Genomic DNA, 22,782 nt, shown 5'->3' with positions numbered 1-22,782 from the left:
GGAAAATCACTCAGCCTTTAAAAGGAAGGAAATCCTGTTACTTGCCACAGCACAGATGAACCTTGAGAACATGAGGCTAAGTGAACTAAGCCAGCCACAAAGAGACAAATACTATATGATTTCACTTATACGAGGGACATAAAGTAGTCAAATTCATAGAGACAGAAAGTACAATGGTGGCTGCCAGGGGCTGGAAAAAGGGGGAAATGAGAATTATTTAATAGGCATGGAGATTTAGTTTTATTCTAGAGACCTACTGTACAATAATGTGAAAATATTTAACGCTACTGAATTCTGCCCTTAAAAATAGTTAAGATGGTACGTTTTATTTTATGTTTTTTTAATCACAGTTAAAAATTTAGAAATGCACATTCTCTGGAATCAGACCTCTGTATTCAGTAGGCCTGGGGTAGGGCCTGAGAATGTGCCTTTATTTATTTATTTATTTTTTGCGGTACGCGGGCCTCTCACTGTTGTGGCCTCTCCCGTTGCAGAGCACAGGCTCCAGACGCGCAGGCTCAGCGGCCATGTCTCACGGGCCCAGCCGCTCCGCGGCATGTGGGATCTCCCCGGACCGGGGCACGAACCCGTGTCCCCTGCATCTGCAGGCGGACTCTCAACTACTGCGCCACCAGGGAAGCCCAAGAATGTGCCTTTTTAATGAATTCCCCCCAGGTGATACTGATGCTGTTGGTCTGGGGGCCACCCTTTTTTTTTTTTAATTTAATTTATTTATTTTTGGCTGCATTGGGTCTTCATTGCTGGGAAGGGGCTTTCTCTAGTTGCGGGTGAGCGAGGGCTACTCTTCGTTGCGGTGTGCATGTTTCTCATTGCGGTAGCTTCTCTTGTTGTGGAACACAGGCTCAGTAGTTGTGGCTCACGGGCTTAGTTGCTCCACAGCATGTGGGATCTTCCCGGACCAGGGCACAAACCCGTGTCCCCTGCGTTGGCAGGCGGATTCCTAACCACTGCGCCACCAGCAAAGTCCCTGGGGACCACACTTTGAAAACCACTGTTTGATCCAAATAAAAACAGAAAATTCATTTTGGGGGGCAATGAAATAATCATCACAGGATTAAATAATTAACAGTGAGATAATAAAGCCAAAAGTGAAAGCAAATACTCTCTTTTCTTTACAAGGAATTGTACCTTCAAGAAAAAGCAGAGCACGTGACAGTGTTCGCACGCTTGGGGCTGTCAGCAGCACAAGACTCACAGAAAATCAGCGGCTTTTTCTACTAATCACTACATCCACCACCCACTTAACTCCTTGGACCCAGATATCAAGGGAAGTTTGTTATTTGTAGGTTTTAAAATAAAATCACAGAATACCTTAGGCAAATTTTAGCTATGCTAATATCTTCTTCAAATCTCCAAGTCGTTGGGAAAATGACACTCCTTTAAACACCTATTAAGAGGCCCACTGTGTTTCTTCTAACAGTTCCCTTCAATGGTCCCGGATCGACATCAATCACTCCCAACAGACCCTGGCCACTTCCGGGCTGCCCCTTAGGTGTGAAAACCACACAGACTGGGTCTCTTATTTGACCGGAGACACATGGGATCATTAAAAGATACAGAAAGATGACAAAACACACAAAATTCAAGGTATTTCAATGATATGGTGTCCACAAGAGTAGCTGACAGAATACTTACAAAATGATAGAAATTATTATTCTGGTGGTGACACCACACCTCAGAAGAGTGAGACAGCATACAGACAGGTTAGAACCCAAAGTGTCAAACCTGAAGCGGTCTGGGTTGCCACTGAAGCTTGAACCCCGGGTGACCCAGCCCTTCAGCTCCTTCTCTGACCTCGTCTTCCAGCACCCTTACCCTCACTTCCCCGCACCGTGACCATGCTGGGTCTAACGCTTGTCCTACAGCAATGGCAAGCAGGCCCTGGCCTCCTGGTCTTTCCCTCTTTCTCATATAGTTCCCTCTGCCAGGAATAAACACCCTTTCCATAGCTACAGATGACAAAGGATCACTTCCTATGGGTCCCTGCTTCAATGCCAGGACACCAGGGAGAAGTCCCCCCATCCTATACAGAATGCCCCCAGCCCTCCCCATGCACACACACCCCCCCCCCCAACACACACACACACACAGAGGCCGACCCCGTGCATGGCCATCTACTCTGCACACTCCACTTCCCGGCTCAGCCCATGGCACAAGATACTGGTTCTAAGACACAGAAGTTCACAGAGAAGAGAGGTCAACAAAGCCCCTTTATGGGTGAGGATGGCCCACAAGTCAGTTCCTTCCTGCCATTAGGATCATCACTTACCTTTAAGGAAGGACCGCTTGCAGTTGGGGGGAGGGATAAATTAGGAGTTTGGGATTAACACATATACACTACCCTATATAAAATAATCAACAAGGTCCTGTATAGCACAGGGAACAACACAATATTTTGTAATAACCTAAAAGGGAGAAGAATCTAAAAAATTATTTATATATATAAAACTGAATCACTTTGCTGTACACCTGAAACTGACACAACATTGTAAATCAACTATACTTCAGCTAAAAAAAAAAAAAAGGAAGGAAGGACAGCTTGTACCCAAGTGACCAACACCTGCCTCGTCATTCACCCAATCAGGGGGACCATCTTTCAACCCCATCTGGGTCAGCACCAACCCAGCCTCCTGCAACAAACCAGCACGTGAGGATGGAAGGGCAGAAAAAGCAGGGAGGAGAAATCCGGAGAGCTGTCCCTGTCCCAAGAGTGACATGCGACACTCAGCCTCAGGCAAACTCACCCCTGCCAAGCTTGCTCTTCCACCCTATGTAGGTTTGCTCTTAAGAACAGCACAGACTCAAATAGGAGTTGAAAGCATTTTAAAAGGGTAAGTTCTCAACCAAAGTAAGGGTTTTTGAGAAAATTATTTTCCTTTGAGTAACCGCCAACTGTATAGCAGGAATAAGACAGTGCTGCTGACACAGCTGGGGATTTTATCAAGGCCTATGAAATCAGTTCTTAGGCAAGAGGAATTACAGAAGAACCCTAGCAGCTTTTTCAAAGCACACATAACATCACTGAGGGGCACGTCGGACTCTGGTCACCAAAGGACAGGCAGGAATTGTTTGTAAATTCCCAGGGTGACTTTGACAGCCAGTTAGTTACCCTCTCTCTCCTCTCTCCCACCAATCCCATTCCCTCTTCAGATTCATAAGCCTAAGAGAAAAAGATGAATTAAATAGTCTGAGTTCCCAATCAGCCCCTTAACTAACTTGCTGTGTGATTTTCATAAAATTACTCAACCTCTCCGTGATTCAAGTGCCTCCTAAGAAAATGACAGTACACCACCCCATGTTTCTACTGGACAGAAACTCTTTCCTAAGAATGTTGGCAGGTGTTGTTTCAGTGCTGTCTTCCTGAATACTTTATAAGAAAAGCCTTATGGAGGGTATGTGCTTAGGGGCAGAGCTTTCCTAAAGGTATCTGTTATCAGTTCTCTATCTGCTTCTTCGGAAAGACATTTCCTTTGTGGGTGCAACGCTGTGGGTATTTTTACCACTTACCCCCCAATCAGTCTGTGGATCTACCCCGAACCCACGTTTCCTAACCTCGCTGCACAATGAAATCACCTGGGAGCTTGCAAGTTTCCAAAGCCCCAGCCCCACCCTGGGAGATTCTGACTTGGCTAGGGCCCGGGGCTCCTGAGTGGCTCCAGCTGGCAGCCATGGCTGTAAACATGTCAGGTGCAGAGCGCACCTGTGGAAGGAGCACGGGCTTGCTCGGCGGCAGGCACCCTTCCCGCTGCGGGATTTGCGTCACCCCGTCACTGCCCTCACCCTCAGTTTCCTCATCTGAAAGGTGGAGGTAAAAACAGTTTCACCTCCTCGGGTTGTTGTGAAGATTAAAAATGAACGTGCCAGACACACAAAGCACTTAGCACAGCCCTCAGCATCCTGTAAGTGCTAAATAAATATTACTTGCTATTGTTACAATCACCTTTGATGGAATCTTTAGAAGAGACAAGGGCCCTAGTCCCTGACCCCTGGAAGGCACAGGAGGGCGCTCTGCCCCAGGAACCTGGAGACCCGGAGGGTCTGGCCTGCCTGGGCTGCTCACCAGCACAGAGCAGCAGGGAGACCTCATGCTTATTTGAGGACAGATGTGGACCCATTAATGCCTCATGATGGGCAGCTCCCCTTCACGACCACCAACCTGCACACTCACAAGTTCTCAGGTGCTTGCAGTAGAATCTCAGTTCTCACTTGACCATATAATAAATGCCAAGTATTCTCCCAAGAGCTTTAACATCTCAATGAGGTCTCCCATCACTCTATGATGCAGGTTCTTTTGTTACTTTCATTTTACACGTGAGAAAACTGAGGCTCAGAGCAGATAAGCCACGAATCAGCCCTGGGCACAATGCTAATTAGTATCACAGAGCAGTCCAGCAGCCGAAGCAGCAGCTCTGGCTAAGATTACTCCGCCTTCGAGGAAGGGGTTTTAAATGGTTCTTCCTGTACATTTTCTCCCAATCACATGGAAATCGTCTGGTCATCACCACCACGAAGCTCTCCCCGGATAACACCTGGAAATGGCAATATTACCTATATACTTCTGGATTTGATGAATACAAAAATGAATACAAGAAAATAAAAAAGGGGCTGGGGGGTAGGCAAAAATGATGTGCTCCTGAAGAACAGAAGAGGCTGTCCAGCAAGGTCGTAAAGTGGGAAGCTCAGTTTTCTCATTAAGTATGTTGGAGGTTCTCATCAATACAACCGGTGTAAATGTGTGCTGCTGCCTAGTAGTTATGCAGAATATGACTGGATCCTCTGAGCCAGGGAAGTTGGGCCAAAGTCCGTGCCTAGCTCCTGTCTCCTCCCCTGCAGCCCCAGCTCCAGCTCCAGCTGAGCGAAGAATCACAACCTTAATTCTCTTGAGCGCACAGCCTTCGGGAGCCTGTGGCTGGCAGCCGGTCCCATGCGACTACGTGAGCAAAACAACCAGCTGGACGGGAGCCTGAAGGCACTGGCGGCCAGCTCCCCAGTGGGCCAGCCAGGGCCCGGGCTGGCATAAGCCTGGCCGGGCAATGGGAGATCACATTGTTAGAAATCACAGGCATGCCACCGAAATTAAAATTCATCTACCAAGTAATCATCCGGGAGCAAGGCGCTGTAATTGACCAAAGTAGCAAACTGCAATTATTGCTCAAAATGACATCCCTTCCTGTAATGACATTTAATACTCTCTAAAAAAACTCCTTAATTGCATGCATAATTTTAAATTACCGTAATTTGTTCATGAGTCTGTGAACCTCCCCTCTTTTCTTTTTCTTGAAAGATAAAAGAAACAGAAGGATAATGAATGCCTTAAAATTCGGTAACCAAGTTATACAATTTGGGGGATAGCGTAGAGGTAGGTGACACTGGAGTTCTATAAAACAAAGTAAAGATGAATAACTCTTAAAATTGCAAATATGTTAAAGAGGAAAGTTTATAATCCCAGGAGGGTCAAGCTCATTACATTATTACACTGTACCTTTTAATTTACTGCCTTAAAAACTCGTATTCAACAGAGTATGATGTTTCCCATTTACTTTTCTCCACATTAAAATAACTTTTGGGCCCATAATTCATTCAAATGGTGACAACAGATTCTGCCATTTTAATTTTTCTTTCTTTCTTCCTTGCCATCATTACAGAATTTTATTAATTATGGAGAAGCCAAAAGATATAATTTTAACTGAAGTGAGAGATGAAACAGTGTTATTACAGTAAACTCAATTCCAATTTCTATAAAAAGTAAAACAGGGCTTCCCTGGTGGCGCAGTGGTTGAGAGTCTGCCTGCCGATGCAGGGGACACGGGTTCGTGCCCTGGTCCGGGAAGATCCCACATGCCGCGGAGTGGCTGGGCCCGTGAGACATGGCCGCTGAGCCTGCGCGTCCGGAGCCTGTGCTCCGCAACGGGAAAGGCCCCAACAGTGAGAGGCCCGCATACCACAAAAAAAAAAAAAAAAAAAAAGTAAAGCAAAAAACAAAAATTCTAAACACAATTCCTTCATCACGTGAAGTCTACGCTTGGCGTGTTCTCCACCTTTTGCAGAGTAACGCTATCTAAAAAGGAAGCGCTCACTTTGACCCCGGGCAACAGCTTAGAGCTCGTGCTCCTTAACTATAAAAGCGGCTTCCCTGTCCTCACCCCATGAAACTTGCACGTAGCTTCAGTCGGGGCACAAGCCCTCAAGCCTAGCGGTCTGCAGAGTGAGTAGAAATGTCCAAAGGAGCAGGGCTGAGCACAAGGTTCCCAGGAGCGGCTCCCTGGGGCTGCTCTACTCCCAGGCACCCCACCCAGGGGTGAGCCAGGCTGAAATCCAATGTGGCCTCTGCCCACCAAGCCTGGAACCCCAACAGTGCTGAGCCCACCTGCACTTTTCTATTTGCAAAAGACCTTGTCCGAACCCACCGGGGGGGGTGGTGGCCTTTCTCTAACCAACACCCAAGCTCTTCACTGGGCAGCAGGGCTGTGGGTGAGCTGCCCCAGGGTCAGAGCACCGCTAGGTCCTTCCTGACACCCAGGCTCCTCCCTTCTATACACCAGCAGGCGGAGATGTAATGTCCACCACAGGGACTACAGTTAATAACACTGTATTATATATTTCAAAGTTGCTAAGAGAGCAGATCTTAAGTTTTCATCGCAAGAAAAAATTTATAACCATATGTGGTGATAGCTGTTAACTAGATCTTTTGTGGTAGTCATTTCACAATCCAAAGAAATAACACATCGCTAGGTTGTACATCTGAGATGTAATGTTATCTGTCAATTATATTTCAGTTGGAAAAAAAAAAAGCGAAAGAAAATAAATACAGCCTGCCCTCTGTATCAGCAGGTTCTGCATCTGTGGACTCAACCAACAGCAGATTGAAAATATTCAAAAACAAAAATTTCCACAAAGCTCCAAAAAGCGAAATTTGCATTTTCTGTGTGCCAGCAGCTACTTACATAGCCTTTACATTGTGTTAGGTATTGTAAGTACTCTAGAGATGATGTAAAGTATACTGGCGGGGGGGGTGGAAAATGGGACTTTCCCAGCAGTCCAGGGGTTAACACTCTGCGCTTCCACCGCAGGGGGCACAGGTTCGATCTCTGGTGTAGTAACTAAGATCCCACATGTCGCAAGGCGTGGCCAAAAAAAATAAAGTATACGGGAGGATGTGCGCAGGTCATATTCAAATACTGCACCATTTTATATATGGGACTGGAGCATCCTTGGATTTGGGTATCTGTGGGAGGTCCTGGAACTGATCCGAGGGACCACTATACACCAGGAAGGCAAGGAAGGGAGAAGAGGGAGGAGCGTTCACATCACCAGACACAGAAAATGCTCTGTAAGGCCCTGATCCCCAGACACACACCCACGGTGTAGGTGCTGAGGGTGGGACGTACTGACAGCAGGGGAGGAGAGGCACAGAAGTCCCCCGGGAGTGGCCCCCAAGCGTCCTCCACGGCACCATCTCTGGGGCACGTGGCCCCCTTCCCAGGTGGATTTGATGAACCAAAGTGAGGAGAAGTAGAAGACAGATTCCTGGAAACTTCCAGGGCTTCCCTTGACCACACTGCGACCATGTCACGGCACCTTTGTGCTACTAAGGAGAGAACAGGTATGACTGTTCTCATGGAGGTGACTGAAGGGGAGAACATGTCCTTGGGAAACGATGTCAGAGCTTTTGAAGGCAGCCGGACACGTCAGGGCCTGGGGCTGAAAGGCCTGGAGTCTAGCAGGTGCGTCAAACAGGTGAGAAATCTAAAATGTGAAGACACTTACGATCTCATCTTACTTTGCTCTGGGAAAGATGGTGGTAAAGTGATACGAGATAGTAATTTCCACGTTCTGTGGGAGTTAACTCCTCTTTGTTGCCTTAACGGATACTCGGCCTCTGTGTGCTGCAGATTCTTAGACTGCACTAAATGAGGAGGGAAAATCTATCCTAAAAACCTCAGCAGAACGTCGTGACATGATAGCCACTGACCAAGAGTGAGGAAGCTCTTGGTTCAGCAGAGGGCAGACCCTGCTACGCTTTCCGTGGTCATCAATACACATGAGCACAAAACCTTTAGTAACAGTTTCCCTCTGTGTGCCCACCACTTTGTGTTACTCAGCAGTGCTTAATTTACTACGAACCATAAAGAGACAGTCCAGATTTCAAACCAGGATGCCCTGAAAGTCCATTTTCCCTGGATATCTGACCAGGGTTTCCTCTGACCTTTGGTTTCCTTTGGGAATTGCTTCCCTTATCTCATCCACTCTGAAACAGTCACCACATGCTCACGTAGCAGCCCCTGACCACCCACCTCTTCCTGCCCCAGTGAAAGCTAAACTTGTAGAGGAGAACCGGCAATAGAGCATTCGGGTCTGTGTGCTTTCCATCGGGAAACAGCATCTTTAGTAGTAGCGTCCCAGCCTTCTCTGGCCACCAGCCAGTGTTGGGGAGAGCAGGACTGTTGGAGCAACAGCGGCCAGGGGGGCAGGGGGCTCTGGCCCTCCCGGCAGAGGGTCACTTACCTTCACATTGGGAGTGTAGAGATTCCTGAGGGAGGCCAGGGCGGCAGACAGCCCCTCGGTGCTGTACCCGATCCACAGGGCTTGCAGATGGCTTGAAGAGATTCCAGTCTTCTTACTGAGGCCCTGGAAGCAACAGCGACAAATCAGCTTCAAGGTCTCCTTTCCCACCTGCAGTGCGGGTCTGAAAGCGGGTGTGCCCGGGAGGGCGCAGGTCCCTGCTGAACGCGGGGCAAAAGCTGTGCACACAGAAAAGGCCTGAACCTGTGAGCCTTCCCGCCCTAAAGCCAAGGGTTGAGGAACTAGCCTACATCAACTGTACGCCTGGGGAAAGGGCGGGGGCAGATGAGGAGAAAGTTTCTCTTTACAGAGGTTCTCCAATCAATTAAAGGAAGAATAAATGTTAGAATATCACCATCTGGAACCCCAATGAAGGAAGAGACCAATCGTGGCCAATGGCATCACACCAAGCACACATGCTACGCATCCTGACACTAGAAACCTTATACAGACTTACAGAGCATTTTAATTCTAACAGGCCGACCTCGAAGATACTGTGGGTCTGGTTCCAGACCACAGCAATAAACCGAGTCATGCAATTTCTTTGGTTTCCTGGTGCACATGCAAGTTACGTTTACACTATACTGTAGTCTATTCAGTGTGCAATAGCATTGTCCAAAACAATGTGCATACCTTAATTTAAAAATACTTTATTGCTAAAAAACGCTAACCATCATCTGAGACTTGGGTAAGTCATCGTAGTAACATCAAAGATCACTGATCACACGTCACCACCACAAATGATAATGAAAAAGTGTGAAATATTGCAAGAATTTCCAAAATGTGACACAGAGACATGAAGTAAGCAAATGCTGTTGGAGAAATGGTCCCGAAAGTCTAGCTCAATGCAGCGTTGCCACAGACCTTCAATTTGTAAAAAAAAATTTTGCAAAGCACAATAAAGCAAAGTGCAATAACACAAGGTTTACCTGTATAAAGTAATTGTGACACCCGGTGGGGCAGAGGGGGTGGGGATCAAACCTGAACCTGATTAAGCCGCTTGATATAAATACCAAATGATAAAAAAATCCAGAGGAAAGAGGAACACGTTAACGTAGGCCACAAGAAATAAGGACACAATCAGAAAATCCAGGTGGTATGCAACTACACAGGTCACAAAATCTGGTTCAACAACTAAATAACAAGGAAACAAAGGGAATGAATGAAGTGGAAGCTTTAAGTGAAAAGAAAAGATTTAGAGAGGGAAAAAGTAAAATTTGATCATAGCGGTAGATACACACTTGAGCGAGAACAATTACTTTTAGGGAGGAGGCTGTGCTGGGAGTGAGGCTCATGGAGGGCTACTCCCTGCAGTGGTGTGGGTCTCACCTTGAAAATGTGTGCCTTCAGGATGTGATGGCCGAGCTCCATGGTCTGCTGGCGGTTCAGCTTGCCCTCCTGTCTCGAGAACATGAACGCCAGGAGAGCATGCCCGTTCCTAGGACGAGAAACACACAGGTTGGTAACCAAAGACCCGAGTCCATCTCTCTGCAGGCCCTCGGGGCGAACATCGCCCCTCGACCCCTGAACTGTTCTCCTGGTGCTTCAGCATCACCAAACGAAACGGGTGGAAAGCTGCTTCTTCACAGAAGATGGTCAATGCTGTTTATTCCTCGAGTCATTTTAAGGGCTTTCTCAGGCTTCCTCTATCTCTGTGGAGTGACTCAGAGAGAAGCCTCCGGACAGGGCAGGTCTTTGAAGATGGAACCACCCGCCCCCTATTCATCCTCCATCACTCTCTCATCAGTCTATTTGTTGATTTAGGTCTGTCACAAAAACGTAAACTCCATGTGACTAAGGGTCTTGTCTAAGTCACAGCTATAGCCACAAAACCTAGCAAATGCCCAAGACTCAGTAAGAACGCAAATACGCATTTCTTGGATGGATGGACGGACGGACGGACGAAGGACAGATGCGCAAGTGGACAAACGGAGCAGGACCGTCACTGGACCTGACGTTCAGGCCTCCCCTCAGTACAATCACCACTGGGGACAGACCTGGGCCAAAGGACAAGGCCTTACAATGGAAGGGAAAGAAAAACCAGGCCATGTACAGCAACAGCTCACGATCAGAAACACCTAGAATTCTAGGCTTGAATGGAACACAGATCCTTCCTTGTAGGGGTAAAAAAGCTAAGCTGTATGAGTAGGTTTGCTGCGTCTGGGCACAGGGTAGACATTCAACTGACACCACCAATTAATCCCCCAACTAACCCTCTCATGAAGAAGCCATCCCACCCATTTTCCCCCTCTACATCCGTAGGACTCATTCTGTCTCCTGTGGACTCCATGCCTTTGTCTGAGCCAATCTGTTTGGAAAAGATGCTAAGGGCTGCTTATTCCAAGGTCACAGCAGTGACCTCTGTGCAGGGTGAATTATTTTCATTTCTATTAACCTGACAAACTTTGAAGTGCTGTTTTGCTGAGGAAAAGCAGCTAGTTGTGGAGGAAAAGATAAACTGTGAAAAAGAAAAGCATTCTTCTAAATGTGTTTTCTAGTAGTCGCTGATCTAGAGGATTAAAAGCATTCATCATTTAAATCATATTTATCTATCCAGATGCTTGCCTGTTTCTCATATCACGTATAAATCATGTTACAGATGACGAAATCAGGGCAGGTGGAAACCATGAGATTGCTTTTTATCCTGCAGGGGAAGGCATGACATTTAAGACCACACTGCCACTGAGTGCCCTGCCTCGCGTCCTGTCAGGGTCTAGAGCACATACCCTGTGCTCCCTCACACACACTACCTCCCAGACCTCAGGCTTCGGTTTCCCCTCTCAGATGAGAGCCTCCCTTGCTCCCATGGAAAACACTCTCTGCCACCTTCCAGTGCTCCATGCCCTACCTGGTCCCTATCCATGGGCTAGTCCCACATCACTCTAGTCAGGGCCACTCTCCCACCCACGGGCTCAGCTATCCTCAGTCTCCCAGTCTGCCGGCTCTGTGGCCATGCCATCTGCGTCCAACACAAGGACATGCCAAGTACTATGGCTGGCTGGCCCTTGTGGGTGACGATCACGCAGCCCTCAGTGGCTGGGCCAAAGGTGTCCAGTGCTCTGAGCTAAGCCCGTGGCTTCCCACCTCCCCGAGGAGACAATTCACCATGCAGTCACTGGGCACCTGCACTCCTCTACATCCCATCTACCTTGGCGTCCTTCCTTCCTGGCCCTGGGATCATGTGCCCCCTTTTAAGTCTACCTGCACTTACGAGTCTGTTCATTTTCTGAAGCTTATACATATCAAGCTTTTACTACGTGCCAGATGCAGAAAGTTAACTAAATTATTTCATTAACTTGTTCGACCCTGTGAATCACTATGTCTTATGATCCCCAATTTGTTTGCATGGGGAAACAGAGGCCTGGACAGGTAAATGATCTGCCCGAGATCAAACAGGTGGTAACGACTGTGCAGAATTTGACCACAGTCTATGCAACGTGAGTGCCTTCTATGCTCTTCATCAGCGTAACCCGATTTCTCATTCATTCATTTGTGCATTAACATCCCCCTATAACCAGCACCATGGCTTAATGATGGGGATCCCACGGGGAACAACGCAAGGTCCTTGCCCTGAGGAGGTCTCAGCAACTGGACTGGAGACACGCAAACAAGACAAAATCCAGCTGGAACGGCACTGTGCACGGACTCAACGGGAGCACAGAGGAGGCTAGCTGACCCCGTTCCCTTGTGTTTCCAATTGCTCCCTCTTCACTGACTGTGTTTCCCCCCCATGCTGTCTCAATGATGCTTCCGACAACGTCCCGATCCCCTGCGTTGTTAAAAACATAAACCAATACCCTTCCCCACCCTCAAACTACCCGAAACCTCTCAACCCTTCCACTTCCCATGCCAGGACGTTGGCTCTCTCCTCTTTCACGCCTCACAACCCAATGGAAGGAATCTCCTAAGGATCTAGGACCCTCCTCCCACAATGAAAAGCCAATGGCGTCCCCTTCATCCTCACCTTCCTTCACTTCTTGGCGGCATATACTCCCCTCGCCTCCTTCCGTGCAATCCTTCTCCTTGACCCAGAAGTCCAGAGCTCCCTTTCCTCTCATTGCACTTCCTCACTCCATCCCACCATTGCCTCTCCATCAATGACGCCAGATCTTCAACGCCAACCTCTCCTCCAACCGTTTAGACCCCACCTGCCTCAGAACCTCACCACCAACCCCATAAACTCAAACTGCTAAAATCCAAAGCCGCCCATGCCTTTCTCACCCACTCTAAGAGCAACGCCATTCCTAGTTTCTGAAGCTTAACGCCTCAGTGTGACCTACATACAGCACCTCCTTCTGCTCGACTATGCCCACAGGCCAAGCCAGGCCCATCTATCTCATGTCAGCAAGGCTGGCCTCCACCTCACCATCCTCCTAGAAAATGATCTGATTTGGCTAAACGTGTCACAGCACACGTTTCACCTAGTTATTACGGTCTGGCTAAATAACCTGGAACTTAAAGTTTATAGCCCCAAAGCAGGTTCAAAACATAATAAACTCTTAGCCCAGTACTGCCTAAGAAAACACCTTATCCACAACATGAAAAGAGCTGCTAGACCTAGTGTGTCAATGTTAAGTCAACAGTCATGGAAGGAAGGGAGTGTGCGGCTCACAAGTGCATATTCATTTCAACTCTGGCCCCAGCATCTGACACAAGGTCCAGTCCAGCCCAAAGCAGACGGTTTAGCAGCTTGTCAGACCTCTTACACGAGGCTGAGAGCAATTCTGACTCACAGAGGGCAGAAGCCACTCAAGACAGAAATGATGGACTTCCCTGGTGACACAGTGGTTAAGAATCCACCTGCCAATGCAGGGAACATAGGTTCGAGCCCTGGTCTGGGAAGATCCCACACGCCGTGGAGCAACTAAGTCCGTGCGCCACAACTACTGAGCCTGCGCTCTAGAGCCTGCAAGCCACAACTACTGAGCCCACGTGCCACAACTACTGAAGCCCACGCACCTAGAGCCCGTGCTCCCCAACAAGAGAAGCCACTGCAATGAGAAGCCCACACACGGCAACGAAGAGTAGCCCACGCTCAGCAATGAAGACCCAACGCAGCCAAAAAAAAAAGACAGCAATGATGTCAGCCAAGGCCAGGGCCAGGGCCAGGGCGAGGTGGTGGACATGAACACACCCTTACTGAGAGCGTTCGCACCTTGAAGCACCCAGTCTTTCACCCTGACTGGCACCATATGCCACAGGGCAGGCAGGCTTCCCACCCGTCTCCTCCCCTGGGCGGTGAGGAGACCTGCATCCTGGCCCAGCCCTGCTACAAAGCCTCAGTGGAACCTCTGACTCCCCGGATGCAGGTGCCCCATCGCCATCTTGTAAGTGGGACATCTGAGCTCTGAACCTGAATCCTCCCGACCCCAAGTCCCAGTCTGTTACATAGTGCAGAACACAAATGCAAAACGAGGAGGCCAGACGTGATGGCTGTGCTGCCCTCTGGGCCCACAGACACATCAGATCTCTGGGACAAGATGCCACAAGCTCAAGGGGTGGCGGGGAGTGGCAGCACCGAGGATGCGAGACAGTCCACAGACCCTCCGGTGAAGAAACTGAGCCGTGAACAGGCTCGAAGGAAGCCGGCTGTTCCCTGCGGCTAATGCCACACTCTCCCACGGGTGACCCATGTGCAAGGGGGCAGGGATCTAGAAGAGAATCACCAGAGAAATATGGCCCGGGCACTGCCGAGCTTCTCTTTCGTCCAAATGTACTGAGGAGTCCTAAAATTCCAGCAATTAAAGGAAGGAAGCTTTTGTTGTAGCAGCAGAGAGAATTTTCCATCACCCTTCCTGAATTATTCATGCTGTACTGTCTTTCTGTTAAAGAGCACAACTAGTGTTTGGACTCCCTTCCCCAGTCACACATCAGACTCCCTGCACAGAGCTGCCCGTCGTACCTGGGTTCACACAGGAAGGCCGTGTTTTCACCATCTGCTCTCCACACGAGCCACTCCCTGAAGGACGGGTGGCAGAACATGCGGGTTTTGTCTCGCCTCTTAATGAGGAAGCAGGAGAGGGCATCCATCCTCTGCTGAAAGTCCTCCCAGCCCTGCTCCCCTTGGATGTGGCCGGCATTAATCGCCTGGAAGATCTGCTCGTCGGTCATGGGGTGGAGGGACGCGAGGGCCACGTTTAAAATGGGCAGCGCTCTCTCAAAGGCGGACTGGGTCATGAACTTCATGTTGCACTGCAGCAGGTAGAGCTCAGACAGCGACACGGGCACCACCTTGTAGCTGGCGCTCTTGATGACCAGGTGGCCCCTCTGGAAGAGGTCCAAGGTGAGTTTGAGGTACAGGTAGGAGCCGAGGCTCCGCAGCACCAGGTGGCTGCTCACTTTCCCGATGAGGGCGGCGTCAGCCTTGCCGTTCAGAGAGATGTTGCTGAGGATGTCCTGGCTGCTGTGGACCCTGTGCTGGACGTAGGCGTGCAGGTCGCTGTGGATGTCCTTGTTGTCTGGGAAGTCATCTAAGGACAGCTTGACGAATGGCAGCTTGCTGACGATTTCCTGCAAAAGAATGAGACGCCCAGTGCCACTCCACAGAGCTTTCTTTTTCACATCAGCTGCATTTCAAACCAGATCCACTGGTTTCCTTTCAAGGAGGATTTTCACGGATTACAGGGACTCATTGTTTTGTATTAAAACATGTAATAGGATAAACTGAAGATAAAAGGCTTATGTGAAAGAAATTCCTGATGCGAGATCAAATCAGAAAAGGCTTTCCTGAGGTCCTCATCCGAGGACGCAGAGCCAAGAGAGATGGAAGAGCCTCAAGCAGATGGCGGCGGCCTGGCTGCACCAGCAAAGGGGCAGTGAGACCCCCAGGTGACTTGATACCCGTAATCTTTACACTGTGCAACTGCTTATAATAACAAGGACAGACACAAACCAACGCCGTACGTCTAAGACCATGGCCAAACAAGAGGCATCCTTCACTGTGCATTAGATACTGGGGCTGCATAACCCAACTGGGACATCTGAAACTGCCCCCAGGCTGGGCTCCAGTAACAGCCTGCCATAACAGAGCTGCTGGACATTCGTAGAGCCCACTGTCATTTTGGTTTTTTGTAGTTGCTGTTTTTTGGTAAACTTAAATTGAAGTGTGATACACAGAGGTGCACAAGTCCTAACTGCACAGTGTCAGTCACTTCCACAAAGTCAAATAAACCTGTGGGACCAGCAGGTAGACAAAGAACATTGCCAGCTCCCAGAAGCCACGTGTCCCTCTGCCATCCCACAGATAAGCAATGTCCCGACACCTAACAGCAGAGATGAGTTTTTTTTTTTTAATCCCTCTATCATTTGTGAAGTAGCTAAGTACATGTCCTCATTGAATGTGACAGTCGTAGGAGACAGGCTGAGGACAATTACCGCACCCCCCCATTTTACACAGATGCTAACGGAGCCTCTGAAAACTTACACAGCTCACATGTAAAACACAGGACTCCTGCTTCTGTGCTGCTGACTGCCAGATTCTGCTCGCTGTGTGAAAAATGACTGAAAAGTGTATGGATCAAACATCCATAAAAACAAACATCAAGTTCGAATGAGGTCTAATTCTACTTTTAAGGAGGAAAGAAAGAACCCAAATGCTATTTTAAGATAAATATCATCCTAAAAGGGAAAAGATCAGAATCTAATGTCTCGTGTCTTTACTAAAAATGGATAGGAGGGAAGGAGTCAATGGCTGTTAAGATACAATTTTAGGGTTTAAATGAGGGGACAGATGAGGAAGAGAATTTAAAAAAAAAAAAAACACTCTTCATCTCGCTGCAAGCATTACCTCATGTCTAAGTTTTATGAAAAACTAGGCTTTTATTCAGAATAGGCCTTAAAAATCTTTCTCCTTCATCTCTCCCTTTTCCCTTCATTAAAACAAACAAACAAAAAAACCCAAAAAACAAAGTCCCACTACAAACCCATACAAATCACTACAAGCAGGAATAACTTTAAAATCTGGTAGACCTGTTAGCCAGGCGCCTCAAAGAGCCCCCCCAAACTGAGTTATGGTGAACCAGGGCGAGACACTTCTATTTTAGAAGCACAAGTACAGCTTGATGATAATAAGAAACTCACTTGACATCTTGATAAATGTGCCTTGGGGGTAAAAAGGTCAGAGTTTTCCTGTTTAGAGCTCTGTGCACTAATATTTCAAAGCTCTAATACAGTTTTCAATTCAGCAGCTAAAGGGTTGACAATAGTTCAAGCTGTTAGCATTCGTCTAAAACTGTAATTGTAAAAACTGTAAAATTGGGGTTTGGGGTCTTGGAAAGGCATGTGAGAACTCTTTTTTACCTGAAAATTCGCTCTTACAGTCACAATCAACTTCAACCACGCAGGGAATTTAGAAATAATCTTGGTAATAAATGAAGAAAGTGTATCTCCGTAATCAGGTTTATGAAACTCAGCTTCGTTTAAACCATCTATCAAAATAATGTATTCTTCTTCAGGAATTTTCTGCTCTAAAGGAGAAAATATTTTTTTTTAATTAGGAAATTACACATTTCTATAAGATAGCACCCCCCAGTGTATTTTAATGCACAATTTAAAGTGGAAGGGAAAACTAAAAAGGTTTACATATGGCAGAAGAAATGGTTTTCACAGAAGCATACTTTCTATTAAATTTGTAATGAAAACCAGAGCGCAGAGCCTAAAGAAAACCAATTCTCACCAAACAGTTTTCAGAAACGTACTGTATTACACACATCAGCAGAATCTCACCCATGTATATGATACACTTAGCTCTTCAAAAACTCCTGTCACTGGGGAGAGCTACAGCAAAGATAACCAACACGGACCGAGATGAAATCCGCCAAAGACTCTAGGTTTCCCCACCCCGCAACCCCGCCTAGAGCTCCCTGGATGGATTCTGGCGAGGAAATCTGACCCTCAAAGGGCAAAGTATCCCGTCCGAGGCACACAGCCAATGGAGGCGAGAACTCTGCTCTGCAGAGACTCCTCCAAGCCCGAATCTAGTTTTCTATTCATTAGTGCCAACTTTCTGCCCAGGGATGAGGTGCAATGACGACATATCTCTTTCAATTCCCTCTCTCTGGCACCATCTGGCAGAAGTGCTACGTAGGCAGGTAAACTAGCTCAAAAGGTGAAGAGTGAAAGGGGGGAGGGAAGATGGAAAGTCAAAGGCCCATAATATCACTAATGCCCCTACTGTGGAGAAGATTCAAGGGCAAAAAAACCAAACGGACACTTCTAGAAACAGCTTCAGGTTCAACTGAGCAGAGGCCCCTGGAAAAACATGCCGGCAAGTTCCCCAGACAATCAACTTACACCCCTGCGCCTCAGGAGTGCAAAATATGCAGGCAGCAGTTCCTAGACAGCAAGTCATCTAAGGAACCTATGGTTACAAATTAGCTACTTTGGAAATGTTCAACCGCGGAGTGAATTCTCACTAGAGATATAAAATTGAAAACAAGGCCATCTGGAGTGGAGCCAGGAGGAGCCCTGGGGAGACGGTTCTGAGGAAGGGGAGGAGAGATGTACTCACATCCTCCCTGGGCCCACTGCACTCGTACCCCAGAGTCAAGCGGACCCCCACCCCGCTTCTGAGGACTGTCCTGGGGAGAGGGAGGACACGGGTGGCTGCTGGGAGGTACCGTGTCTCAGGCTTGCGAGTGGCTCCAGCACACCCCTCTTGAACGCGGCCACTGGGTCCTGCACACAGGACCTGAGGCTCAGCACGCTCTGGAGCTGGGGCTCCCTTATCAGCAGGTCTCGGTAGGCGGCCAGCTGATGGGACCGGCAGAGCAGAGCAGCGATGCTGTGCACGAACTCGGGCACCAGGCACGTGTAGGTGTTGTCGGCCTGGCAGTAGTGGTAGGCCACGACCTGCAGAAGAAGCAGAGTGGTCAGCGTCGCCTCGTCCTCTTCACACGGCACCTTGCGGGCTCTCCATCAGGGATGCCGTTTTCCCGTTCTCTGAGGTAACAAGAAACGTTGCTTCTATTCCCCAAGACTGAGTCATTATTTAGCTTAATTGATCCAGTTATCCCTTTACTTTGGGAGGAATTCTGAAGTTTGGCAAATTTCAGGCCGACTTTTACTTGCAGCCACAAGTCCGTCTTGACCGGCACTAAGATCAGCACAAGTTACTCTGTATTGAACATAAACTCATAAAAGTCATTCACAAAACTTAAAGCCCACCCTGGTTTGAAACAATTCCAAGCAACCCCGACGTTCTCGACATCCACAAGTACCATACAAGTACCACAAGTGGTACCATACAAGTACCACAAGTACTACATTTCCGTTTTCAAAAACAGCAGCATCTCCTTGGGGAACTCATGTGCGGCCCCCAAAAAGCAGATAAAATTGGTGGCAATGAAAGCCAGGCTCTCAAGTCACAGCTGCTTCCTCTCCCTGGCAGGAGGGCCGCCGCCAGCGACACCATGGAGAACTTCAACAGCAACACTGTCTGAAGGATCAACGTCAGACACTACCAGATTCCTGCCTATCTTGTGAAGGGACACATAGGAGGAGGGAGGGTCCTGCCCAGGCACTGAGAGGATCCTTTCTGTTGCGATGGATTTGAAGTGGCAACAGGCTAGTCATGAGAGAGACCCCCAGGGAAGTACCAAATGCGGCACTGTCTTGAGAGGAGAGGCACGCTGCCGATCAATGGAGAATCTGAGACTGTCCCAAACGAGGATGAATGGAGGCATATACGTACAAGGTAAGGGGGGTGCAAAAGGTCAAAACACACTCATGTAAAGTGCTTTATGTGTTTCAGAAGGGTCTGCGACACTGCTGTCCCACTCAGCCCTACAACCCCTACGTAAGTAGGACAAGAACCACTAGCTACAGTTCAGAGGTGAGGGCAGCAGACAGACAGGTTGAATGACTCGCCAGGGTGACAGACAGTCAATGGAATATCTGGGATTCGATTCCTGGTCTGTAGACTCTTAAAAAGCAAGGGGCAAGAGTAGATGTGGCCAATTTGGAACTGCCCTGTGACTTCTCGTTTTGATTAAATTTATCATCGACACTCAGAGGAAAGCTGACAGCTCTTCGCCTCTCACCTGGAAAGACATTAGCTGCAACACAAGAGGACCTGTGAGCTTGTACGAACCACCAATGAGCTAGTACCACAGTCCACCTAGCATGGTGTTTGGCAATCCAACAGTGGGTGATGAAACCAGTTTGGAGCATAAAAGTTTTTCTTTTTTTAATTTCATACAGTGAATTTTATAGGATGTAAGAATGAGTGTAGTCTTATAATGCTTTTTCTTCAGTTGGGTGTGTGATGCTGTGTGTATCAGGTGTTTAGTGTAACATGTATTTCACATTATGGGTCACAAAGTGGTTTGAAAAATCACTGTCACGGGGTGGCTTTGAAGTCTGCACTACATCCCTCATCTCAGGTCACCCACTCATGACCAGAGGACTGCCCCGAATCAGTGGTCAGGGCATCAGGGCTGCCCATGCTGGGTGAGGAACGGCCCTCATCTGGGAAGCAGAAGCGAGGAGAAGGGATCTGGGGCAGAGGAGCTTTCCTTTCAGTTCCCCTGCACCAACCTCACCCCAGGGGCTTTCCTCGCTAGATGCTTCTCACCGCTGTCCACCCCTGGTGGTTCTCCAGCTCCACCAACTCACGCCACTGCTGCCCCAGGAGACCCAAGTGGCTCACCAGGAATGAGAGGTGTAACCGCTTCAATGCAGGAGGGCAGCTTATGAACCTGTGCCAGATGTCAAGCAGATAGAAAATTTCAGAAGGATCATGACTGACCATGAATCTAGGAAGGGAAAATTGGCCAAGTCTCTTACAACATCACAAAACACCTCTGACAGAGAGACACTTGGAACCAAGGGCTCTAGGCAACAGAGTGCAGGTGGGGCGGAGCCCTGGGTCACTGGGTTAAAGGCTCCCAATCTCCTGCTCTCATACGCAATGAAGGAGGACACATGCTTATAAGGATGGATTTGTGGCAAGTGCAATGATACCTCTGGCTGCTTTGAGGAACTCTTTCAATCCATTGTTTAGGAGGAATAAAAGTCTACAGCCAGTGTCCTAAGATACTAATTTTCATTAATACCTTTTATCTGGCGTACTCTACCACAATTTTATCAAAAGCTACACTTTCGCATTAAGCAACTCTTGTCTCTGTTTTAAGATCCCTTTTTAAAATTCACTTCTCAAAAGGCAAACTAGCAAACCTCTCTCTTTGGAAGGCTCCCACAGATCAGGAGCAGATTACCTTAGAAGCGAGGTATTTCACTGCATCCTCTCTCGGTCTCTGGTTCTCTGGAGTATCAGACCCAGACCCAGGGGGGGATTTAGCTGCATTGATACCACTTGTTGAAGAACTTGGTGAAAGCAATGGAGTGAAAGGAAGATCCTGGGAGGAATCTGAAGCTGCAGCAAAGAGACTAGTTTCATTATTTACAACAAGGATAGGGTGGAATATTGAACATATTTCTTGGTCGGACCCAGAAAGTATTTTAACGGGTAATGAGTGAACATGGTAACAAATGCAAAAGCCCAGATGGGGATACAAGGCTCCCTCTCAGCCCTGTCTTCCGCCTTCCAGGTGCCCTCCCAGGAGAACTGCTGTTTCTGGTTTCCTTTATTACATTGCTTTTGGTTTAAAAAAACAAAAAACCTTTCCTGGCTCACTTGTCCCTGTTTACCATGTTAGAGACACTTTCTTTTTTTACATATAAAGTAAGCTAAGCATAGTCAACTATTTGGCTACTCCTGATTTTAGGTTAGTTTTTGTACTTTTGGTAAATCTGGCATAGAAGACAAAGGCTGTGGGAAATAGGGTGTGAACGAATTCTGCGCAGACTCCTTCTGGCTTGCTGTGCCAGAAGTCTAACCCGCTCAGTTTTAGGACCCTGAATTCCCCAGAGCATCTGATCAGGCCTCACTGCCCACATCAAGAAGGCGACAGGCCTGACAGTTGGGAGAACACCAGGCAGGGCTGGCCTCAAGCCACGTTACAGCTGCAGAGGCCCATGGGAGATAAACTACTGACAGTTCTCCAGCACACACTCGCCAACCTGATACAGCAGCTGGGACAACCTGAGGAAAATGGGGAATTTATGTCTATCCCAACAGCAGTTTCCTCCGTCTATCATACAGTAATATAATAAACTAGACAAGCAGTTAAACAGGGACACACTTTTCGGTGATGAACTGGGGCTGTTGGAAGCAATCTGCCTCATGCGGCTTCCATGGCAGCTCAGTGCCACCAGCTTAGAAATGATCGCCGTCTTCCCAAAGCCCACGTTTCCGACAACCACGGCTCCTCTGTTTTCTGTCAGTTCTGTGTTCCTCAAGTTTTCTTCTATCTGGTGAAAGAGCCAATCCCTTCCCACAAACACAGAGTCTGTAGTTATGCTCGGTACTTCGAACAACAGGGGTTTCAACAAAATGTCTTGCGGCTTGTAGGGAGCAAATCGTGCTTAGAAAAAAAAAAAGATCATTATTTTAGAAGAATGACATAATTTTATACACTAAAAAACTCAGTTTATCATTGCTTGTATGTTACTTTTAGCACAGACTTTAGTTTTACCACACAAGGGATCTGGAAGTATTAATATTACCAGTTTGGTTCTAGTAATACTTCCTAATACCTCATTTATCGTACCCTATTGGCCTTACAAAGGGTCCTATTAAAATGACTTTCTAGTCCTTTCATGCTTCTAAGTTATTTTCATGACTCAAGAGAGACACACAGAGGATTAGAGAAAGTGGCGAAGGGACCAAACCATGTCTCATCAGTTTATCTGAAACAGTACTTAAGACATGTTTCTTCCACTCCTACAGGAATAAAATGGAAATGCATTTTCCCTGGAGACAGAGTCCCAGCTCTTATCAGGGTGTGGTGGTGCTTTGCGCCCCTTATGGTGAGATTATTGCCCACCCAACTGTGCACTACGGGTAGAAGAAGCAGGAGGTGGCCCATACAGCCCAAGGAACTGTAACAAAGCCCATTCTTTGTTGATGACCAAAAAAATCTAGTGAGTGTTAAAGGACTCCTCACTTCAAAACAACGTATTGCAGAATAGTTTTTCAACTCCAGGAGCAAGTTAATCACATAGTATAAGGAAGAAGCCCCAAAACTGTTAAGGATGGCCTCCTAGCACACCTTACTAAAAGATAAACTTTTCGCATACACACTTCATAGCATGTTTTTAAAACAGCTGGCTTGAATGCTGGTTACCACAGGCTTTCCG

At 47.7% G+C, this 22,782-nt stretch overlaps 1 protein-coding gene across 2 annotated transcripts in view; it reads right to left on the bottom strand.

The window, feature by feature from the left end:
* TANC1 (tetratricopeptide repeat, ankyrin repeat and coiled-coil containing 1) overlaps window positions 1-22,782 on the bottom strand; it is a 229,334-nt gene that overhangs the window by 32,834 nt on the left and 173,718 nt on the right. For both annotated transcript variants that reach the window (XM_082841889.1, XM_082841890.1), the window contains 7 exons: window positions 21,726-22,007; window positions 20,799-20,956; window positions 18,201-18,432; window positions 16,882-17,048; window positions 14,486-15,093; window positions 9,913-10,021; window positions 8,527-8,649 (listed from right to left, as the gene is read on the bottom strand). In XM_082841889.1, coding sequence (XP_082698015.1) covers window positions 8,527-8,649; window positions 9,913-10,021; window positions 14,486-15,093; window positions 16,882-17,048; window positions 18,201-18,432; window positions 20,799-20,956; window positions 21,726-22,007 — 1,679 coding nt within the window. The remainder of the gene's footprint in view (window positions 1-8,526; window positions 8,650-9,912; window positions 10,022-14,485; window positions 15,094-16,881; window positions 17,049-18,200; window positions 18,433-20,798; window positions 20,957-21,725; window positions 22,008-22,782) is intronic.

This window comes from Leucopleurus acutus, assembly GCF_964270905.1.
Source record: "Leucopleurus acutus genome assembly, chromosome: 6".
NCBI lineage: Eukaryota > Metazoa > Chordata > Mammalia > Artiodactyla > Delphinidae > Leucopleurus > Leucopleurus acutus.
Note: the sequence above shows the minus strand (reverse complement) of the source record. Positions and strands in the feature narration are given on the sequence as shown.